Source organism: Carcharodon carcharias, chromosome 5 (genome assembly GCF_017639515.1).
Source record: "Carcharodon carcharias isolate sCarCar2 chromosome 5, sCarCar2.pri, whole genome shotgun sequence".
Classification (NCBI taxonomy): Eukaryota; Metazoa; Chordata; class Chondrichthyes; order Lamniformes; family Lamnidae; genus Carcharodon; species Carcharodon carcharias.
Window position 1 is genome coordinate 16,170,523 of NC_054471.1, and position 21,832 is coordinate 16,192,354.

The window sequence follows — 21,832 nt, forward strand, 5'->3', positions numbered from 1 at the left end:
AAAACATTAGTGGGAATTGTCTATAGGCTTCCAAAGACTAGTAGTAAGCGCAGGGATGACATTAAACAGGAAATTAGAGAACATTAATTATCCATGACTTTAATCTACATAGAGACTGGGCAAACCAAATTAGCAATAATACTGCGGCGCATGAATTCCTGGAGGAGTGTGTACAAGATGGTTTGTTTTTATTAATTCATGGGATGTGGGCTTCGCTGGCTGGGCCAGCATTTATTGTTATCCCTAGTTACCCTCGAGAAGGTGATGGTGAGCTGCCTTCTTGAACCGCTGCAGTCCATGTGGTGACAGTGCTGCTGGGGTGGGAGTTCCAGGATTTTGTCCCAGCGACAGTGAAGGAACGGCAATATATTTCCAAGTCAGGATGGTGAGTGACTTGGGGAACTTCCAGATGGTGGTGTTCCCATCTATCTGCAGCCCTTGTTCTTCTTGGTGGTAGTGGTTATGGGTTTGGAAGGTGCTATTGAAGGAGCCTTGGTGAATTCTTGCAGTGCATCTTGTAGATGGTACACACTGCTGCGACTGTGTGTCGGTAGTGGAGGGAGTGAATGTTTGTGAATGTGGTGCCCTAGTCAGTTCCTTGACATACTGATTGGGAGATGTTGATGTAGAGAGACACCTGGGTGCCCTTGTATACCAATCACTGAAAGCAGGCATGCAGTTGCAGCAAGCAGTTAAGATGGCAAATGTTATGCTGGCCTTCATTGAGAGAGGACTAGAGTATAGGAGCAAGGATACCTTACTGTATCTGTACAGGGCCTTGGTGAGACCAAACCTGGAGTATTCGTAGAATCACAATCACGGTGCAGAAGAGGCCCTTCAGCCCATCGAGTCTACACCAACACGTGAGAAACACCTGACCTACGTAACTAATCCCATTTACCAGCACTGGACCCATAGCCTTGAATGTTATGACGTGCCAAGTCCTCATCCAGGTATTTTTTAAAGGATGTGAGGCAACCCGCCTCCACCACCCTCCCAGGCAGTGCATTCCAGACCGTCACCACCCCCTGAGTAAAAAGGTTTTTCTTCACATCCCCCCTAAACCTCCTGCCCCTCACCTTGAACTTATGTCCCCTTGTGACTGACCCTTCAACTAAGGGGAACAGCTGCTCCCTATTCACCCTGTCCATGCCCCTCATAATCTTGTGCACCTCGATCAGGTCGCCCCTCAGTCTTCTATGCTCCAGCGAAAACAACCCAAGTCTATCCAACCTCTCTTCATATTGTGTGCAGCTTTGGTCTCCTTACCTAAGAAATGGTACACTTGCCATAAAGGGAGTGCTGCAAAGGTTCACCAGCCTGATTCCTGGGTTGGCAGATTTTCACATGCAGAGAGATTGGGCCGACTAGGCCTGTATTCACTGAAGTTTAGAAGAATGAGAGGAGATCTCATTGAAATTTATAAAATTCTGACATGGCTGGACAGACTGGATGCAGGGATAATGTTTCCTCCGGCTGAGGGGTCTAGAACATGGGGTCAGTTTCAGGATATGGAGTATCCAGGATAAGAAATAGGAATAGGAGTAGACCGTTCGGTCCCTCGAGCCTGCTGCACCATTTAGGAAGGAGATGAGGAAAAACATCGTCATTCAGAAGCTGGAGAACCTATAGAATTCTCAAAAGGCTGTGGAGGCCAAGGATGGCATTGTCTCAGATTTGCACTAAGAGTAGTGGCGGGAAAAATGTTTTATCTGCTTGCCGCAATGGTGGCTTGTCACGCCGTATCGTCCCAAACCCGTTGCATTCATTATGCTTTCCTGGGAAATATGCCATTTCCATGTTGGGCAGACTCTCATTCACTCGCCTCACCATCACCTCGCCATTTCATCACGTTGGGCGCTACCTTTAAAGTGCAGCCACACGCACATTTTATCCATACTCCCAGTGCAGTACTGCCGCACGGAAGACAAGATGGCCCTGAAAGGCAAAAAGGCTGCAGCCCACCCCACTCCCTGCTCCAGTTTAGTGACGCATTCCTCAAGTGCATTTTGGACGCCGTGGAGACCCACTGTGATGTCCTCCACCCCCACCTCTAGCTGCAAGAGAGGCAGTGGCATCACCAACCTGGCTTGGAAGGTGGTAGCTGCGGTGGTCAGTGTCAATGCCCGGCAAAAGAAGACAACCACCGAGTGCAGAAAGAGGATGAATGATTTCCTCCTTACCGCAGGGGTAAGTCACTCTTCTCATCATTCTCAATTCACACACTTACAAACCCATCACACATCCACAGGGCCCTCATTCACTGCCAGTTCAAAGGACATCACCATCCACTCCCACGTACACCTTCATTGTCCTTGTCCCGGCCATGGGACCACTCACCACCCACATATGCCAGGCATGCTTACCATCTGGCCTGGCAGGCATCCCACTTAGACTCTTTTCATCTCTATTCATGCAGGACAAGGCAGCACACAACATCAGGGAGAGTTAGCTTACTGGTGCATGCTGACGTCAAGTTCCTCATGGACTTCAAAATTAGAACCATTCAGCTGCCTGGTGAGGATCTGGACTGTTCCTGTGCTGACGGTAAGATGCTTTACCAAGTGAGGATCCAGCAGTGCGACATCCATCAGACATCGTGCTATGAGTGCTGTGTCCTGTTTCACAGGCCACTGCTATTCACTAGTTATCTCCCCTTGCTTTTGCAGGCATATCTGGGAATCTGCCAAGAGAGTACACCACTCAGGATCTCCAATCAAGCCCGGAGGGAAACCCAGAAGAGGAATTCGCTGAAACGCTCCCTGAAGACTCATCACAGTGCTCACCCACACCCTCCACCAGTGCAGTGTGCAGTAGCGTACCACAGGGATCTGTTCTCGGTCCCTTATTATTTGTCATTTGTATAAACGACATAGGTGACTATGTGGGGGGTAGGATTAGTAAGTTTGCGGATGACACAAAGATTAGTTGGGTGGTTAACGGTGAGGTTGAGTGTCTTGGTCTACAGGAAGATATAGACAGGATGGCCAAATGGGCAGATAAGTGGCAGATGGAATTTAACCCTGAAAAGTGTGAGGTGATACACTTTAGAAGGAGTAATTTGACAAGGAAGTATTCAATGAACGGCATGGCACTAGTAAGTTCTGAGGAACAAAGGGACCTTGGTGTGCATGTCCATAGATCTCTGAAGGCGGAGGGGCATGTTAGTGGGGTGGTGAAAAAGGCATATGGAACACTTGCCTTTATCAATCGAGGCATAGATTACAAATGTAGGGAGGTCATGTTGGAGTTGTATAGAACCTTGGTGAGGCCACAGCTGGAGAACCTTGTGCACTTATGGTCGCCATATTATAGGAAGGATGTGATTGCAGTGGAGGGGGTGCAGAGGAGATTCACCAGAATGTTGCCTGGGATGAAACATTTAAGTTCTGAAGAGAGGTTGGATAGACTTGGGTTGTTTTTGTTGGAGCAAAGAAGACTGAGGGGCGACCTGATCGAGGTGTACAAGATTATGAGGGGCATGGACAGGTTGGATAGGGAGCAGCTGTTCCCCTTAGTTGAAGGGCCAGTCACAAGGGGGCATAAGTTTAAGGTGAGGGGCAGGAGGTTTAGAGGGGATGTGAGGAAAATCTTGATGTGAGGGTGGTGATGGTCTGGAATGCACTGCCTGGGAGGGTGGTGGAGGCGGGTTGCCTCACATCCTTTAAAAAGTACCTGGAGGAGCACTTGGCACTTTATAACATTCAAGGCTGTGGGCCAAATGCTGGTAAATGGGATTAGGTAGGTAGGTCAGGTGTTTCTCACGTGTTGGTGTAGACTCAATGGGCCAAAGGGCCTCTTCTGCACTATGATTCTGTGATTCAGAGACATACTTCGGTGGAACATAGCATTAAAGCAGCCCCGGGATCACAATCTGGTGAGCACATTGCAATTTCTGATCCAAAGCAGGTGGCGGCAGGGACTTACATAAACACATAGAAACAACTTCCCAGGTGTCCAGCACTCGGAGGACCGCTGGAGGCCAGGAATTTGCTGAGTCTGAGTCAGATGCTGGGCCTCTGGACTTAGTCACGTCACAGTTGCTGGAGCTGGAAAAGCAAGCTAGAGGAAGGGGTGTTTGCTGCACTCCTCAGATTGCAAGGCACGATGGAAGAGTCCATCCATCTACATGCTGAGGTGATAGCGCCAGCATGAAAATGCACTGAGGTCAACACTGGCAGGATGGCAGCCGCCATGGAGACTTTGGTCCAGGAAGTTGCTCTTGCACTGCTGAACTCCATCGCTGACACCATAGTGGCCTCCAGCAGTATGTACAGGAGAGGGTTTCTGGGCAGCTCGGTCTCACTCCAGCTACCCTTTTTCCTCAAGGAGTCAGCCAGGGGCCCTTGGGCGCCCATACGAGGAGGATCAGCAGGTGTATCCCCTGGGGCCGTCCATCCAGGTGACTCCGGGAGTATCCGGCCCATTTGAATCCCCTCTGCCTATGACCTCAGCCACTCCAGCTCCATAGATTGAAGATGGTGCCACTGCCACACAGCAGGACCCTGAAAGTAGGCCATGGTCCTCCAGGTCCTGGCCCTTGAAAGGACACCCGCCAAGGTCATTACAGACAGGGTGTAGCAGTGAGCAGGCTGCCTCCACCTCCGCTGTAATATCCAGGAAGTACCAAGATGTAGCAGCAGGGTTAGGAAGGTTAAGGAGAATTAGCTACACACCCTGGGCATAGATGTTAATCACTTGTACATACTGTTCACTATTGTCAGTAAACTCCCAAAAATGTCTCCCTGCCTATGGCTCCTTGTTCTGATGAGCAGTGTTTGTGTCACTCAGATGTGAAAACTTTCTGCACAAAATAAAGGCAGGTGTCTCAATCCAATCTTCCCTCTGCTTTGTGCAGCCTTCAGACCAAAGCGATGGTCCGGCCTCACATTCTCTGGACATATTAGTGATGCCTGTACCTCCACGGTGCTTGTCATTGCTGCCAGAATGTTGTGGGCAGGCATCACAGAGTTCCGTCATTCTCTCTGTGTGCTCTCAGCACCTTTGAGGTGGGGCAGATCCCCATCTGTTCAGCATCTGTGACTAGTGATGCTGTGCTCCTGAAGAAGTCAAGTGTGTAAGGTGGACAAAGGATCAGATGCTTTTAAAGTTTCATGGCTGCGTCCCCATGATATGATCCTGGTCACAGAGCGCAAGCGAGCTACCCTTGGCCAGACAGGAGTAAGACACTCTCAGAGGCTATGTGAAGATCAATGGAGTGCCCTCACTGCATGTCGTCATCATCGTCCTGCAATTGAGTGACTATTAGGGCCTCCACTGAGTCTCAATGAGTGAAGCCTTACCACAGAGAGTATGTGAGCTGCCATAAGCCAGACTGGAGCCAAACGTTCATAGATGCAATGTGAGGATCTTATGGTCACTCCTCACTGCATGTTGTCGTCATTCTACATGAATCTAGCAGCTACGAGGGCATCCCGAGGGCGCCTGCCTCATCTGGCTAGTGGGAGGGACCCATTCCCGTCATCGCCGCCTTCGAAGACCTCCTCACCTTCATCACCGTCGACGTTGTCCTCATTGGAGAATACCTGCAACTCCTCCATCTCATCGTCAGCCAGCTCCTCTCCCCATTGAAGCGCCAGGTTGTAATGGGTGCAGCAGGCGACGATGATGCGTGACACCCGCAGTACACTGTATTGCAATGCTCCACCAGACTTGTCCCGGCACTGGAACCACATTTTCAGTATCCCGATAGCTTGCTCCACCAAATTGTGAGTGGCAGCATGAGCCTAGTTATACCTTCGCTGTGCTGCAGTCTCAGGCCTCTACACTGGTGTCATCAGCCATGTCCTCTGCAGGTTGCCCTTGTCCCCTAGGAGACAATCCTGCAGCCTCTGTGGACTCTGGAAGATGTCAGGGACCTGTGACCTGCTGAGAATATAGGAGTCATGGACACTCCCTGGAAACCGTGCACAGAGCTATAGGATGGGTTTGTGGTGATCACACACCAGCTGCACATTCAGTGAATGGAAGCCCTTGCATAGTTGACCCCTTGTTGCGATGGAGATCTGAGCGCCACGTGAGTGCGGTTGATCGCACCTTGCACCTGTAGGTAACCCGAGATCTGGGCAAATCCAATCACTCTTGCATCCTGGCTCTCTTGGTCCTGGGCAAAATGCACAAAGTTGTGTGCCCTCACAAAGAAGGCATCTGTAAACTCATGGCTACATTTGTGAATGGAGGCTTGTAATAACCCACAGACGTCACTTGTGGAACCCTGAAAGGATGCCCTCCATGTTCCCATTGTGCCAAATCCTGCAGTAGCTGGCAGCCCAACCAGTTACCCAGACATGTGAGCCATGGGTGACACTGGATGTCGGTCATCTGCAGGAATGAAAAGCAGTGCCTCTAGAATGGTCTAGCTAGGCACCAACCAATGATAGCTTGCTGTTGCTCTTCAGCAGCATGTGCAGGAGCCCCAGCAGCCTCTTCTTCCTGAGGGTACCCGTCCTCCTCCTGCACAGAGGGGCACCCCTGTCGCTCACTTCTCCACCGTCTCCACTCTCTGTATGCTACGTGGGCAGATGATCCAGCGAGGGGGTGATGATTCTGCCGGGCTTGCCTCACAATGATATGCAGATGTGTTATAATGAGGTTCCCAATGTCCAATGGCTGGAAACATGGCCTGCCTTCAACGGGCTGAGCAGCCGATTGCAAACTGGTTTCACGATGTTGTGAAACCAATTCCTGGCCTTCTGTTGTCTGCTCACGGCGCCAAGCATGCCCGATGCCAGCAGGCATGGAAAATTCCATCCCCAGTCACTGAATATATTTAAGAAGGAAATAGATAAATTTATGGACTCTAAAGGTATCAAGTGTAATGGGGCGAGAGTGGGACAATGGCATTGAGATAGAGGTTCAGCCATGATCATATTGAATGGCGGAGCAGGCTCGAAGGGTCGAATGACCTACTCCTGCTCCTATTTTCTGTTTCTATGTCGCTGCGAGAGTGGTGCCAGTGATGAGGAACTTGTTGTGGGATGGATTGGAGAATCTGGGGCTGTTCTCCTTGGAGAAGAGAAGATTGAGAGTTTTTATAGAGAGGCCTGGGGTCTAGATAGAGCAAATAGGGAGAAATTGTTCCCTTTGGTGGAAGGTTCGAGAACTTGTGGACACTGATTTTAGGTGTGGTGGAAGCAGAATAAGCATAGCTTTGAAGAGAATTGGATAATTATCACAAGAGAATAAAAATTGCCGGGCTATGCAATGGACTGCATGGTCTCCTTTTGTGCCATAGCCATGTTCTAATTTGATATTATTGAAAAAAATGCTTATGTACCTTATTTATTATAAATATGTTAGATATATTGCATATTCTTATATTATTACCCCTCAGCTTTACTATTGGACTTGATCATTTTTTTTAGTAGATTCAAAGCTGGATATACTACCAGTAAATGCTTTCATTTTTAATTGTAAAAAATGACACCCTTTTTGATCTTTACATTTGATTGTTTGTTTTTTGACTTGTCAAATCAAATGATTAGCTAACACCAACACCTGTAGTATGCTGTTTGCTTAATTTTGTTATGTAATTGCCTAACAGAGAAATGTTCAGGATGAATTGGTTCAAGTACAACCCAAATTCAAGGCTAACCTGCTGGAGTCAGTGGATATTTTCCAGAAAGAAGTGCTCAAATATGGACGACAGTATGAAAAAGTAAGTTTTGGTAACTTTAAATCAGCTGAATGTACAGACTGGAAAGGATCATGTTTTTTTATTCTTTCATGGGATGTGGGCATCACTGACAAGGCTAGCATTTATTTCCCACTTCTAACTGGCCTTCAGAAGGTGATGGTGAGCCGCCTCCTTAAACTTCTGCAGTCCATGTGGAGTAGTTACACCCCCAGTGCTGTTATGGAGAGAGTTCCAGGATTTTGCCCCAATGACAGTGAAGAAATGGCAATATAGTTCCAAGTCAGTATGGTGTGTGGCTTGGAGGGGATATTGCAGGTGGTGGTGTTCCCATGGGTCTGCTGCCCTTGTCATTCAAGCTGGGAAAGGTCATGGTTTTGGAAGGTGCCGTCGTAAATGGTCCATCTAATCACTCTCAAATTTTGAAATGTGCCATTCACATGCATCAATGTCTCTCCATGCTGAACATGAATGCAGATAATTAAATCATGACAAATACTCTTCCACTGTTGCAGTTGAGCTTATTAAATCCTTGAATGATGCAGCACAGTGGCGAACATTCTGTTCATTACACCTGTGCCAACTTTTTGTGTGAGCTATCCAGTTAGTTCCAGCCCCTGCGCTTTCTCTATCGTCTTGCAGTGCGTTACCCTCGTTAAATTCTCTTTAAAAGTTACTCTTGCATCTACACTACTCTTTCAGGCAGTGAGTTCTAATCATCACAGCTCAGATCTTCTGGTCGGTGGCAAGACTGCTGTTTGCAGCCCATGGGGAGAATTTTCCCCCTGTCAGGGGGGTTGTGCGAAGGCGGGCGGGGGCAGGGGCGGGTGTGGACCTGATTGGCACCCCCGATCGGGTCCGTGCCGCCATTTTACGTGGGCAGGCCAATTAAGGCCCACCCAGTGTCACATGCGCCCGGAAGCGCTGAGCGCTCCTTGTGCGGGCGGCGGGGTTTTCCTTGAGTCGGGGCCTGTGCTCTTTCGTGCAGGCGTGCGAAAGAGCGAAGATATCTCCCTCAGGCACCGCTGTACCTCAGGGAGATTAGTTTAAGTTTTAAAAAGCTAAATAAAGAAAAGAAAAATTTTTAAGACATGTCCCTTCATGTGACAGTGTCACATGAACGGGGATCTGTCAACGAATTTTTGTAACAATTTTTATTCAATTTATAAACATTTCATGAAACCTCATCCTGCCCGTTGATGAGGTTCTATGAACAATGCGAAGCCTGCCTGGGCTCTTCGCCTGCCCACCAACCTTAAGGTTGGATGGACAGCTCAGTTTATTTGTTTAATTAGTTTTTAAATGGTTTTAATAGGCCTTTGATAGTTTGGTGGGTGGCTGCGCGCCTACTGAACTGAAAATCTAAATGATGCGAGGTGATGTCAGGACGTACACCCGATGTCACCCTGCGTCATTTTACACCTTGGCGAGCCAAAAATCCTGACCCATGAGTCTTTATCTTTTTTTGGACTGAAGCTTTGGAATAGCGGCAAGGGCCAGGAGTGCTGAGGCCACTCCTCCTTTGATGTCAGCAGTACAAGGATTGTCCTTTGAGGTCTAGCAGCCTGCAGTAAACTGAGCTGAATATCTTTTAAAGTTCTCAAGCATTTTTTTTAACAATTTTAATCTTTCAAACACTTTTAATTGCATTTAGGAGTTTGTATAACCTGTAATTTAATATGTTAACATGGAAAAGACTTGACAGAAATGTAAAAAGCATTTAAAATGGATTAAATGGTAAACTGCATTGATATTTATTTATATATATATATATTCTTTAAAGAAGTGAAGACCAGTGGACGAGGGCTTTGAGTCCATTGATTTTTAGTTTTCATGTTTATAGAAAGGATAAGCATTGGAAGCACTGGGCGGGTGTAGGTGGGTAAGGAGGCTGTGGGTGGAGGGGGTTGCGTAGGGGATGGGGTTGGGTGAGGGGCTGGGTGGAATGGAAAGGCGAGTGGGTTAGGGAATGATGGGTGGTGGGGAATCGGGATTTCAGCAAGTTTACTTTTAAAAACAATTTGTATAAGAAAGCAGCCTTCCTCTTACAGCTTCTGTTGTAAATAACTTTCCACCTGGCCCTACACCTATGCCTAAAGTTCTAGGCAGAATGGTGTACGTTTCTGGGCAAATTCAGCGCATCAGAGCCCAAGGCTATAACATCAGGGTCAGTGTTGGAGGTTTCTGGGCAGTGTATGCCCGCCCATTGGAAGTTTGATATTTGAGTGCAAGTGCCGCACAAGTGTGAACACCAATGCACAACAGCGGCAATTGGAAGCCCTGACTCAACAACTTGTTATGTAAAAAAAACTTTCCTCATGTTTTCTCAGATTCTTTTGTCAATTACCTTAATTCTGTGGTAACAAACATTTTAATAGTGCAAACAGCTTCTCCTTATTACTTCTATCAAATTTCCCCTTAATCTTCACGTTTCTAAGGTGACTAGCAACAATTTTCCCAATCTTTCCACATAACTGATATCTTTCAACTCTGGTACCATTCTAATAAACCTCCTCTGCACCTATGACCTTAAAATGAAGTGGCCAGAATTGGCCACAATAATCCCAACTTGGACCCAGCCAGTAAGTTTTAAAAGTTTATCATAGCTTTCTTGTTTTTGCACTCTATGGGGAGTTTTAAGATCCAACAAGTGTGAGAAGCCTCCAGCCTATAAGTCTTAAGCTGCTGTCTGCAAGGACCCAGAGCTGAAAGAAACTCATTTTGATTGTGACTGTCTAGGATGTGCTTTGCCAGCTAACTCTTTAGTCATAGTACAGCCCAGTCTCTCTTCATAGCTGAAAGGCTCCAGCTCATGCAATATCCTGGTGAATCTGCTCTGCACCCTCTCCAGTGTAATCACATCCTTCCTATAGTGTGGCGACCGGAACTGCACACAGTACCCCAACTGTGGCTTAACTAGCCTTTTAATACAGGTCCAACATAACCTCCCTGCTCTTATATTCTGTGCCTCAGCTAATAAAAACAAATATCCCATATACCTTCTTAACCACCTTATCTACCTGTGCTGCTGGCTTCAGGGGTATATGGACATGTACACCAAGGTCCCTCTGATCCTCTGTACTTCCTAGGCCCATGCCATTTATTGTGTATTCCCTTATCATGTTAGTCCTCTCAAAATGCATCACCTCAGGATTAAATTCCATTTGCCGCTGGTTTGCCCATCTTACCAGCCCATCTATATCATCCTGTAATCTAAGGCTTTCCTCCTCATTATTTACGACACCACCAATTATCATGTCATCTGCGAACTTACTGATCATACCTCCTACATTCACATCTAAATCATTAATGTATACTACAAACAGCAAGGTTCCAGCACTGATCCTTGCGGTACACCACTCGTCACAGGCTTCCTATCATAAAAACGACCTTCGACCATTACCCTCTGCCTCCTGCCATTAAGCCAATTTTGGATCCAATTTGCCAAATTGCCCTGGATCCCATGGGCTCTTACCTTCTTGACCATTCTCGCATGCAGGACCTTGTCAAAAGCCTTACTGAAGTCCACGTAGACTACATCAACTGCTCTACCCTCATCTACACAACTAGTCACCTCCTTGAAAAATTCAATCAAATTTATTTGACATGATCTCCCACTGACAAAACCACGCTAACTAACCCTGATTAATACCTGCTTCTCCGAATGGAGATTTATCCTGTCCATCAGAAATTTTTCCAATAGTTTATTTAAATCTATGAGATTTACTGTTGCCTTATGGGGGGGGGGGTGTACTGAAAGTCAGTTTAATAAGGGGACTTTTGTCTTTGTGAAAGTAGTGTTATGACAGATGCAGTTGGTAAAGCGGAGGTGTTTAAAAATCCCAGAAACTTTAAACCTATATTTTTAAGTATTATATTTGAGATGCGACTCCAAATACAGGAATCAGACCATCAGTTCTCGAGGCTTTATATTAAACTAATTGAAACATTTTATTAATTTACACAAGTTAAAAATATACACATGGCTACAAATTACTATTATAACTTTTAATGAATTCCCAAATTAATCTCCATTAAGGCACAGCAACCCACAGACTTAACCAAACACCAGGCAAAGCATTTTCATCTTGAGAGTTATGCATTGGTGGTCATCTACCGAGATTCTATAGACTGTGGAACAGTTCCTACAGATTGGTGGGTAGCTAATGTATCCCCACTGTTTAAAGAGGGAGGTAGAGAGAAAACAGAATTATAGACCAATCAGCCTGACATCGGTAGTGGGGAAAATTCTAGAGTCCATTATTAAAGATTTAATAGCTGAGCACTTGGAAAATAGTAGCAGAATCGGACAGAGGCATGGATTTACAAAAACGAAATCATGCTTGACAAATCTACTGGAATTTTTCGAGAATGTAACTAATAGAGTTGATGAGGGGGAGCCAGTGGATGTGGTTTATTTGGACTTTCAGAAGGCTTTTGATAAAGCCCCACATAAAAGATTAGATTGTAAAATTAAAGCGCATGGGATTGGGGGTAGTGTATTGAGATAAATAGAAAACTGGCTGGCAGACAGGAAACAAAAAGAGTAGGAATTATTGGGTCTTTTTCCGAATGGCAGGCAGTGACTAGTGGTGTACCGCAGGGATCGGTGCTGGGACCCCAGCTATTCATAATATATATTAATGATTTATATGAGGGAACTAAATGTAATATCTCCAAATTTGCAGATGACACAAAGCTGGGTGGGAGGATGAGCTGTGAGGAGGATGCAGAGATGCTTCAGTATGATTTGGACAAGCTGAGTGAGTAGGCAAATGCATGGCAGATGCAGTATAATGTGGATAAATGTGAGGTTATCCATTTTGGTAGCAAAAACAGGAAGGAATGGCGATAAATTGAGAGAGGGGAATGTGCAATGAGACCTTGGTGTCCTCGTACACGAGTCGCTGAAGATAAGCATGCAGCTGCAGCAGGCAGTAAAGAAGGCAAATGGTATGTTGGCCTTCATAGCGAAATGATTCAAGTACAAGAGCAGGGATGTCTTGCTGCAATTATACAGGGCCTTGGTGAAGCCACACTTGGCATATTTTGTGCAGTTTTGGTCTCCTTATCTCAGGAAGGATGTACTTGCTATAGAGGGAATGCAGCAAAGGTTTACCAGATTGATTCCTGGGATGGCAGGACTGACATATGAGGAGAGATTGAGTCGGTTAGGATTATATTCACTGGAGTTCAGAAGAATGAGGGGGGATCTCATAGAAACCTATAAAATTCTAACAGGACTAGACAGGGTAGATGCAGGAAGGATGTTCCCGATGGTGGGGGAGTCCAGAACCAGGACTCACAGTCTGAGGATATGGGGTAGACCATTTAGGACTGAGATGAGGAGAAATTTCTTCACCCAGAGAATGGTGAGCCTGTGGAATTCGTTACCACAGAAAGTAATTGAGGCCAAAACATTGTATGTTTTCAAGAAGGAGTTCGATATAGCTCTTGGGGCAAAAGGGATCAAAGGATATGGGGAGAAAGCGGGAGCAGGCTATTGAGTTGGATGATGAGCCATGATCATAATGAATGGCGGAGCAGGCTCGAAGGGCCAAATGGGCTACTCCTGCCCCTATTTTCTATGTGTCTATGAATTCAAAATGAGGTTCATTTCACTGTGGGGCCAGTTGGAGGCTTGCAGCTGCCTTTTGATCTTACATTGCCTCTGCCTACACACCCAAAAACCGCTGAAGTTATATCTACCAGCCCCATTGAACGTTAATTCTCATTTTATCAACAAACTCTTTGAACTTTACCTTTTAACAATGAAACCCCTTTCATAATACCAATTTTATTATTAATATAAACATATTGCTTGGTAGCTGCTAGAAAGGTGTCAAATTTTCACCCCACTTCTTGAATGCTGTATTTAAAAAAAAGCAAATGCACACTATGTCTCTTACATATCAAAACTAGTACATATCAATGCACCCAGACTAGCTGGCTTTAATCCAATTAAGACATAGTTGCAGACTAAAATAAAAACAAAAATACCTAGAAAAACTTAGGAGGTCTGACAGCATCTGCGGAGAGGGATACAGTTAATGTTTTGAGTCCAAATGACTCTTCATCAGAACAGACTAAACCTCTGTTTTAAAGGAAAAATATTTTCCAAGAATATTATATATATTAATATCTTCATGACGGCAGTAATTTTGTTGGTGTATGTACCTGTTTACAATCATTCTTGTATTAATAAATGTTTAACTTAGTTTTATAAAAACCTCTTGAGACTCGGTGGCCTTATTACTACTGAATTCAAAGCCTGCATCTCTAAACATACAAGTTGCAAAAATGGTTTATGACAGTTGTTTCAAGTTTCCCTCTGGGATTTGAACAACTCAGGCTTTACCATCAGCTGTGTCATAATATTAGAACACTCAAGATTGTTTAGCAAAGTTTGTCCAATCGTGGAATCACATCTAATGTTGGACACTATGGCCAGAATTTTCTGCCCTTGTTGGTATTGGACATCATGGCAGGTGTGAGTGGACAGTATGGCAAGAGGGTTAAAATCGGTTTCACGCTGCCATGAAACCAGTTTGCAATCGTCTGCTCCACCTGTCAATGGTGGGCTGCATTTCCTGCTGCTACACGTCAGGAATGTCATTTTAATCCATCTACATAGAATAATCACAGGAATCAACCCCCATATCAAATTTACTGCCCACATCGACAGAAAATACATTGGCCCAGAACACTAAGGGCAGGATTTTCCCCCCCATCAGGGGCGAAGTTGAAGGTCGCGTGTGCACAGGCGCGATGTCCGCACGGAAGCGCTATGCACTCCTTGCGCGGGCAAGGAGGGGGGATCCCAAAATCGAGAGTGTGCTCTTTCGCACATGCGCATGAAGGAGTGCACTCATCTTCCTGAGGCTAAGTGCTGCCTCAGGGAGATCAGCTGTTCTGTGACAAATATGAAAAATAGAGAAGAAAAACATTCTTGACATGTCCCCTCATGTGACACTGTCACATGAGTTGGGACATGTCCATAATTTTTACAAAAACTTGAATAAAATTTTTTAAACCAAATGAAACCTCATCCCACCTGTGGATGAGGTTTCATGCTTTTTCTTATTCCCACCGGGGCTCCTGGCCTGCCCAACAAACTTAAGGTTGGATGGGCAAGTCCATTAATTAGTCTTATTACTCTGTCAATGGCCTCAATTGGCCATTGACAGGTCGGCGGGCGTGCAGCTGATTTTGCTGCGCCCCCGCCTACCGGAAAAGTTAAATGGAGTGCGATGACGTCAGGAGTTCCGCCCGACATCACCGTGCTTCGTTTTACGCGTCGGTGAGCAGGCCCCGCCCCCTGCTCGCCGACTGGAAAATCCTGCCCTATGATAAAGGCAAAATACTGTGAATGCTAGAAATCTGAAACAAAAACAAAAAATGCTGCATTCTTCACTCTGAAGTAGAGTCATATGGACGCGCAATGTTAACTCTATCTTTCTCTCCACCGATGCTGTCAGACTTGCTGAGTTTTTCCAGCACTTTTTGTTTTTGTTTCGGCCCAGAACACGTCTTGACAAGTGTGACGTGCAGAACTCAGCACTTACTTTTAGAGCCTTGCTCGCATTGCAGAAATCCCAGGGGCAGAAGATGCTGGAGTCCTCTGATACTGGACCCTGGAGGAACACATGAATCACATGCTGAGTGGATTTTCATGGACATGGCTCAGCTGTGAAGCAGCTCACGGAAGGTGGGAGGTCTCTGTTGATGTCTGAGTCTTGGCCATGGGCTGCTACAGATAATCGTTGAAGCGGGGGAGAGTGAGATCCAGCTGAGTGGGATAAGAAGGTGTACCGAGGTGGGTGGAGGTTATGGGGGCGGTGTTAGAGGAGGATCTAAGTTTGAATAGAAGAGGAAGGTGTACCGGGGGTGGGGGGAGGGGGGGCGGTGAGGTTGATGGGTGGAACAAAGGTGTAGGTGGGGTGAGGTTGGGAGGGGGGAATGAAGATGTCAGGGAGGTGAGGTTGGTGGGGAGGGAATACAGGGAGGAGGGTGTAACGAGGGAGAATACTGCAAATGAGGAGGTAAGGGGAGGAGTTCGGAGGTGGACAGGATGACGGGGGAGGAAGGAGTTCGGAGGGAGGAAGGACTTCAAGGGGAGTTAGGAGGGGGGAAGGACTTCGGGGAGGAAGGAGTTCAGAGGGAGGAAGGGCTTCAGGGGGAGGAAGGTGTTTGGAGGGGGTAAGGATCTCAGGGAAGGAAGGAGTTCGGAGGGGGGAAGGACTTCAGGGGGAGGAAAGAGTTAGGGGGGAAAGGACTTCAGTGGGAGGAAGGAGTTAGGAGAGGTGGGAAGGACTTCAGGGGGAGGAAGGAGTTTGGTGGGGTGGAAGGAGTCCAGGGGGAGGAGGGTGTCTTAGGGGAAGAAGGAGTCTGGCAGGGGGAAGGAGTCCAGTGGGAGGACTGAGTTTGGATGGGTGAAGGAGTTCAGGGGGGCGAAGGGTGAAGAAGTCTAGGCGAGGTGGGAGTAAGGGTGGAGGAGGGAGTAAGGGTGGGGATGTCCAGGTGAATGTGCAAGGGAGCGGTCTGTGGAGTTGATGACTGCCTCCTGGGGAGCAAACTGAGAATGGGCATGGTAGGAGGGAATGATGAGAATGAGAGCAGGCAGAATGAGCCAGTAGGGTGGGAGGGTGAGGGTGCGACAATAGTGGTAGAAGGGACAGCGAGAATAGTTGGTCAGGACTCGGAAGCAGACATGGACCCTGGGGGTGGGAAGGAGGAGTTTGGGGAGGTCACTGTGGATGGAGGTGGAATTTTCAGAAAGATAGAGAATGTGAACATTCACCTGGACTTCCTGGAAAGAAAAGGCTTCTGGTTAGTAGGTGACAGTGGGGAGGTGGCAGGTGATACCAGGCGGGTAAACAGTGATGGGGGAAAGGACATGGGTGACTGGGGAAGGGGAAAGGACCGGGGAGCTGAAAACAACTCTGGGCAGAATTTTAGAACCTGCAGGCAGGCACGCACCCAACCCGATTGGAAGTAAAATCGTGCGAAAAGATGTCGGGCGAGCGTCTCAACATCATCATGCACTCTCGCGACATTTCAGTCAGTGGGTACATGCAAAAGTCGGAAGCGTGCCCACTGATAATTAGGAGGGCAGTTAAGCCCATTAACAGTAAAATTGTCTATGATTTTTCTTAGCCCATCCAACCTTATGGTTGGCAGATGGGCAAATCGGCCAGGTAGCCTTGACATTTTTCATCAAACGTCATCCAAGGGCGGGATGAAATTTCAATTATGAAATAAAATTAAAATAAATATCTGTGAACAGCATTTCTATCAGCTATGTTTTCAGGTGCTTGATTGTAATGCATGGACATTTCTTTGCAACTTTCTTAACCTTTATTTGATCATTTTTAGATCTGCAGCTCCCTGAGGCAGCTCTATGCTTTCAGGTAACTTTCTCACAGTGCTCACCTACACCTGCGTAAACATCATCGCCCACCCTCTTCCCGCCCACACCCCATAGCACTGAGCTTTTCAACGCGTGTTTCATATTGACTGGCCGTTAATTGGCCAGCCAGCATGAAATCGGGGTTGGGGCTGATTGTGGTCGGCGGCCCATTTCCCAACCGCTCCCGGGCCTGCTGATAGTGCACGCACGCCAAAGATAAAATTCAGGCTCATACTCCTAACATTGAAAGTGGGAGGATCCTTGTGTTAGGTGGGCACAAGTGCTGCATGGGAGTGTAATCAGCGGGTGGGCGAAGATGCAGGTCATCTCAGATGAACAACGGAAAGTGAACCCCAGCAGACAGCACTGAAAATGCTCAAGACATTGAGATGAGTGTGATGGAGGAAGGATCCACGTGCGTGGGAGAGTGTTTGCATGAGGCTCTGAAATGCCCTGCCACACTCACACTTTTCCCTCCAGAATCACTCATTAGAGAATGAGGCTGGGGAAATAATAATGGAGAACCAGGAAATGGCAGAGGAGTTTAATAAATACTTTGCATTAGCCTTCACAGTAGAAGACACTAATAGCATACCAAAATACTGAATAATCATGGGGCAAAAGGGGGGGAGGAAATAAATATAATAACTATCACTAGAAAAAAAGTACTAGGGAAACTAATGGGTCTAAAGGCCGATACGTTATTCGTCATTTATATAAACAACATAGATGACTATGTGGGGGGTAGGATTAGTAAGTTTGCGGATGACACAAAGATTGGCTGGGTGGTAAACAGTGAGGTTGAGCGTCTTGGGCTGCAGGAAGATATAGATGGGATGGTCAAATGGGCAGATAAGTGGCAGATGGAATTTAACCCTGAAAAGTGTGAGGTGATACACTTTAGAAGGAGTAATTTGACAAGGAAGTATTCAGTGAAGGGCATGACACTAGGAATTTCTGAGGAACAAAGGGGCCATGGCGTGTGTGTCCATAGATCTCTGAAGGTGGAGTGGCATGTTAGTGGGGTGGTGAAAAAGGCATAAGGGACACTTGCCTTTCTCAATCGAGGCATAGATTACAAAAGTAGGGAGGTCATGTTGGAGTTGTATAGAACCTTGGTGAGGCCACAGCTGGAGTACTGTGTGCAGTTCTGGTCACCACATTATAGGAAGGATGTGATGCAGTGGAGCGGGTGCAGAGGAGATTCACCAGGATGTTGCCTGGGGATGAAACATTTAAATTACGAAGGTTGGATAGACTTGGGTTGTTTTCGTTGGAGCAGAGAAGACTGAGGGGCGACCTGATCGAGGTGTGCAAGGTGATGAGGGGTATGACAGGGTGGATAGGGAGCAGCTGTTCCCCTTAGTTAAAGGGTCAGTCATGAGGAGACACAAGTTCAAGGTGAGGGGCAAGAGATTTAAGATGGATGTGAGGAAAAACATTTATACCCACAGGATGGTGATGGTCTGGAAGGTGCTGCCTGGGAGGATCGTGGAGGCGGGTTGCCTCACATCCTTTAAAAAATACCTGGATGAGCACTCGGCACGTCATAACATTCAAGGCTATGGGCCAAGTGCTGGTAAATGGGATTAGGTAGGTAGGTCAGGTGTTTCTCACGTGTTGGTGCAGATTCGATGGGCCGAAGGGCCTCTTCTGCACTGTGTGATTCTGTGATTCTATGAAGTCACCTGTGATGCATGGGTTGCATCCTAGGATATTAAAGGAGATAGCTGCAGAGATAGTGGATGCACTGGTAATAATCTTCCAAGTGTCCTTAGATTTTGGAAGAGTCCCAGAGGATTGGAGAACTGCAAATGTAACACCCTTATTCAAAAAGGGAGGGAGACAAAAAAACAGGTAACTATAGGCCTGTTAGCTTAACATCTGTCATTGACAAAGTGTTAGAGCTTATTATAAAGAATGTAATAGCAGAGCATTTAGAAATACATAATCTAATCAAGCAGAGTCAGCATGGCTTCATGAAGGGGAAATCATGCCTGACAAATTTATTAGAATCCTTTGAGGAGGTAACAAGCAGGATAGATAAATGGGAACCAGTGGATGTAATATATTTGGATTTCCAAAAGGCATTTGATAAGGTACCAAACATAAGGCTACTTAATTAGATGAGTCCATGGGGGTAGTATATTAGCATAGATAGAGGACTGGCTAGCTAATAGACGACAGACAGTGGGGATGCCGGGGGGGTGGGGGGGGAAGCATTTTCAGGAAGGCACCCTGTAACTAGTAGAGTGCCACAGAGATCAGTGCTGGGACTACAATTATTTACAATATATATAAATGACTTGAATGAGGGAAATGAATGTACTATCGCTAAGTTTGCGGATGACTGAAAAATAGGTGAGAAGACAATTGTTGAGGATGACACAAAGGAAGAATAGAGGAGCAGGATATATAAATGGATAAAGACTGAAGAAAGCTGCAGCACAGAGGGATTTGGGGGTCCTCGTGCATGTATCCCAAAAATGCTAGCATACAAGTTCAGCAGGTAATAGGTAAGGCAAATGGAATGTTGGTCTTTATTTCAAAGGGAATGGAGTATAAAAATAGGGAAGTCTTGCTAAAATTAGTTAGGCCATACCTAGAATACTGTGTACAGTTTTGGTCCCCTTATCTAAGGAAAGATGTACTGGCATTGGAGGCAGTCCAGCGAAGGTTCACTAGGTTGATCCTGGGGATGGAGGGATTTTCTTATGGAGAGAAATTGAGTCGGTTGGGCCTGTACCTCATTGGATTTTAGAAGAATGAGAGGCGACCTTATTGAAACATATAAGATTCTTAGGGGGCTTGACAGGGTAGATGCTGAGAGGTTGTTTCCCCTTATAGGAGAGTCTAGGACCAGAGGACATAATCTCAGAGTAAGGGGGCACCCATTTAAAACAGAGATGACGAGGAATTTCTTCTCTCAGAGGTGGTCAATCTGTGGAATTCTTTACCGCAGAGAGCTGTAGAGGCTGGGTCTTTAAGTATATTCAAGTCTAAGATAGATTTTTAATCAGTAAGAGAATTAAGGGTTATGGGAAGGCAGGAAAGTGGAGTTGAGGATTGTCAGATCAGCCATGATCTCATTGAACGGCAGAACAGACTCATTGGGCCGAATGGCCTACTTCTGGCTCAAGTCTTATGTGGTCCGGCTGTGTGCAGCTGAACTGTTAGTGGAGGGGATGCAGTGAGAGGACTCGCAAAGCCTGTAAACAAAGCTGAAAGACAGCATTACTTATTACTCAGTGAAAATTAATATATTTTAAACTTACCAAATCGAAACAGCCTGTACAATGGTTGGCCCTGTAGCCTCTGATGGGGTGTCAATCAAATGGGCTGCTTTGTCCTGGATGGTGTCAAGTTGCTTGAGTGTTGTTGGAGCTGCACTCATCCAGGCAAGTGGAGAGTATTCCATCACACTCCTGACTTGTGCCTTGCAGATTGTTGGCAGGCTTTGAGAGTCAGGAGGTGAGTTACTTGCTTCAGGATTCCGAGCCTCTGACCTGCTCTTGTAGGCACAGTATTAACATGGCTAGTCCGGTTCAGTTTCAATGGTACATCCAAGATGTCGATATTGGGAGATTCAGTGATGCTAATGCCATGGTTGGGCTAAGGACGCTACCCTGAGGAACTCCTGCAGCGATGTCCTGGAACTGAGATGATTGACCTCAAACAACCACAACCATCTTCCTTTGTGCTAGGTATGATTCCCATTGACTCCAGTTTTGCTCAGGCTCCTTGATGCCACACTCAGTTAAATGCTGCCTTAATGTCATGAGCAGTCACTCTTACCTCACTTCTGGAGTTCATTTCTTTTGCCCATGTTTGAACCAAGCCTGTAATGAGGTCAGGAGCTGAGTGGCCCTGGCCCAAACTAAGCATCAGTGAACAGGTTATTGCTAAGCAAGTGCTGCTTGATCGCATGTTAATAATATCTTCCATCACCTTACTGATGAGCGAGAGTTGACTGATGTGGTGGTAATTGGCCAGGTTGGATTTGTCCTGATTTTTGTGCATAGGACATATCTGGGCAATTTTCTGCATTACCAGGTAGATGGCAGTGTTGTAACTGTACCAGAGCAGCCTGGCTATGGGTGCGGCAAATTCTGGAGAAAAGAAAACTTAAACACACAGATTACAGTTGCACAGCTACATTTAATTTTATAAATTTCCCGAAGAGTTTTACTTAACTAGACTCCCAACTACATACCCCTTTCAGGCAAAAGTCCAAGGTTGTTCCAGGCTTCAACCAGCCATTGGGTGAATAATTTTTTCCTTACATCACATTTACTCCTTGTGCCAATTATTTTGAATCTGCGCCCTCTAGTTCTTGATGTTCTCTTGAGTAGGAACAGTTTATCACTATTAACCCTGCCCATACCCCTCAGGATCTTGAATATCTCTATCAAGTCTCTTCTCAGCCTTCTTTTCTCGAGGGAAAAGAGTCCCTACCTCTCCAATATATCTTCATAGCCACAGTTCTTTATCCCTGGAATTATTCTTGTGAATTCCCTCTGTACTCTCTCCAATGTGTTTACATCATTCCTCAAGTATGGCATCCAGAACTGGTCGCAGTGCTCTAGAAGAGGCCTAACTAGTGCCCTAAACAAGTTCAACATGACTTCCTTCCACTTGTACTCAGTGCCCCTATTAATAAAGCCTAAGATGCTATTTAAAAATACTATCAATATATCTAAAAATGCAAATTCCCTTCACAATGTATCAGCTGAGAGTTCATCCAAGTATACTCCATCTGCATTTCAAAT

General features: G+C 46.2%; 1 protein-coding gene across 1 annotated transcript in view; it reads left to right on the forward strand.

The window, feature by feature from the left end:
• Positions 1-21,832, forward strand: part of LOC121278115 (dynein heavy chain 8, axonemal-like) — a 1,831,678-nt gene that overhangs the window by 740,841 nt on the left and 1,069,005 nt on the right. Inside the window, exon 32 of the mRNA XM_041188200.1 lies at positions 7,565-7,678. Coding sequence (XP_041044134.1) covers positions 7,565-7,678 — 114 coding nt within the window. The remainder of the gene's footprint in view (positions 1-7,564; positions 7,679-21,832) is intronic.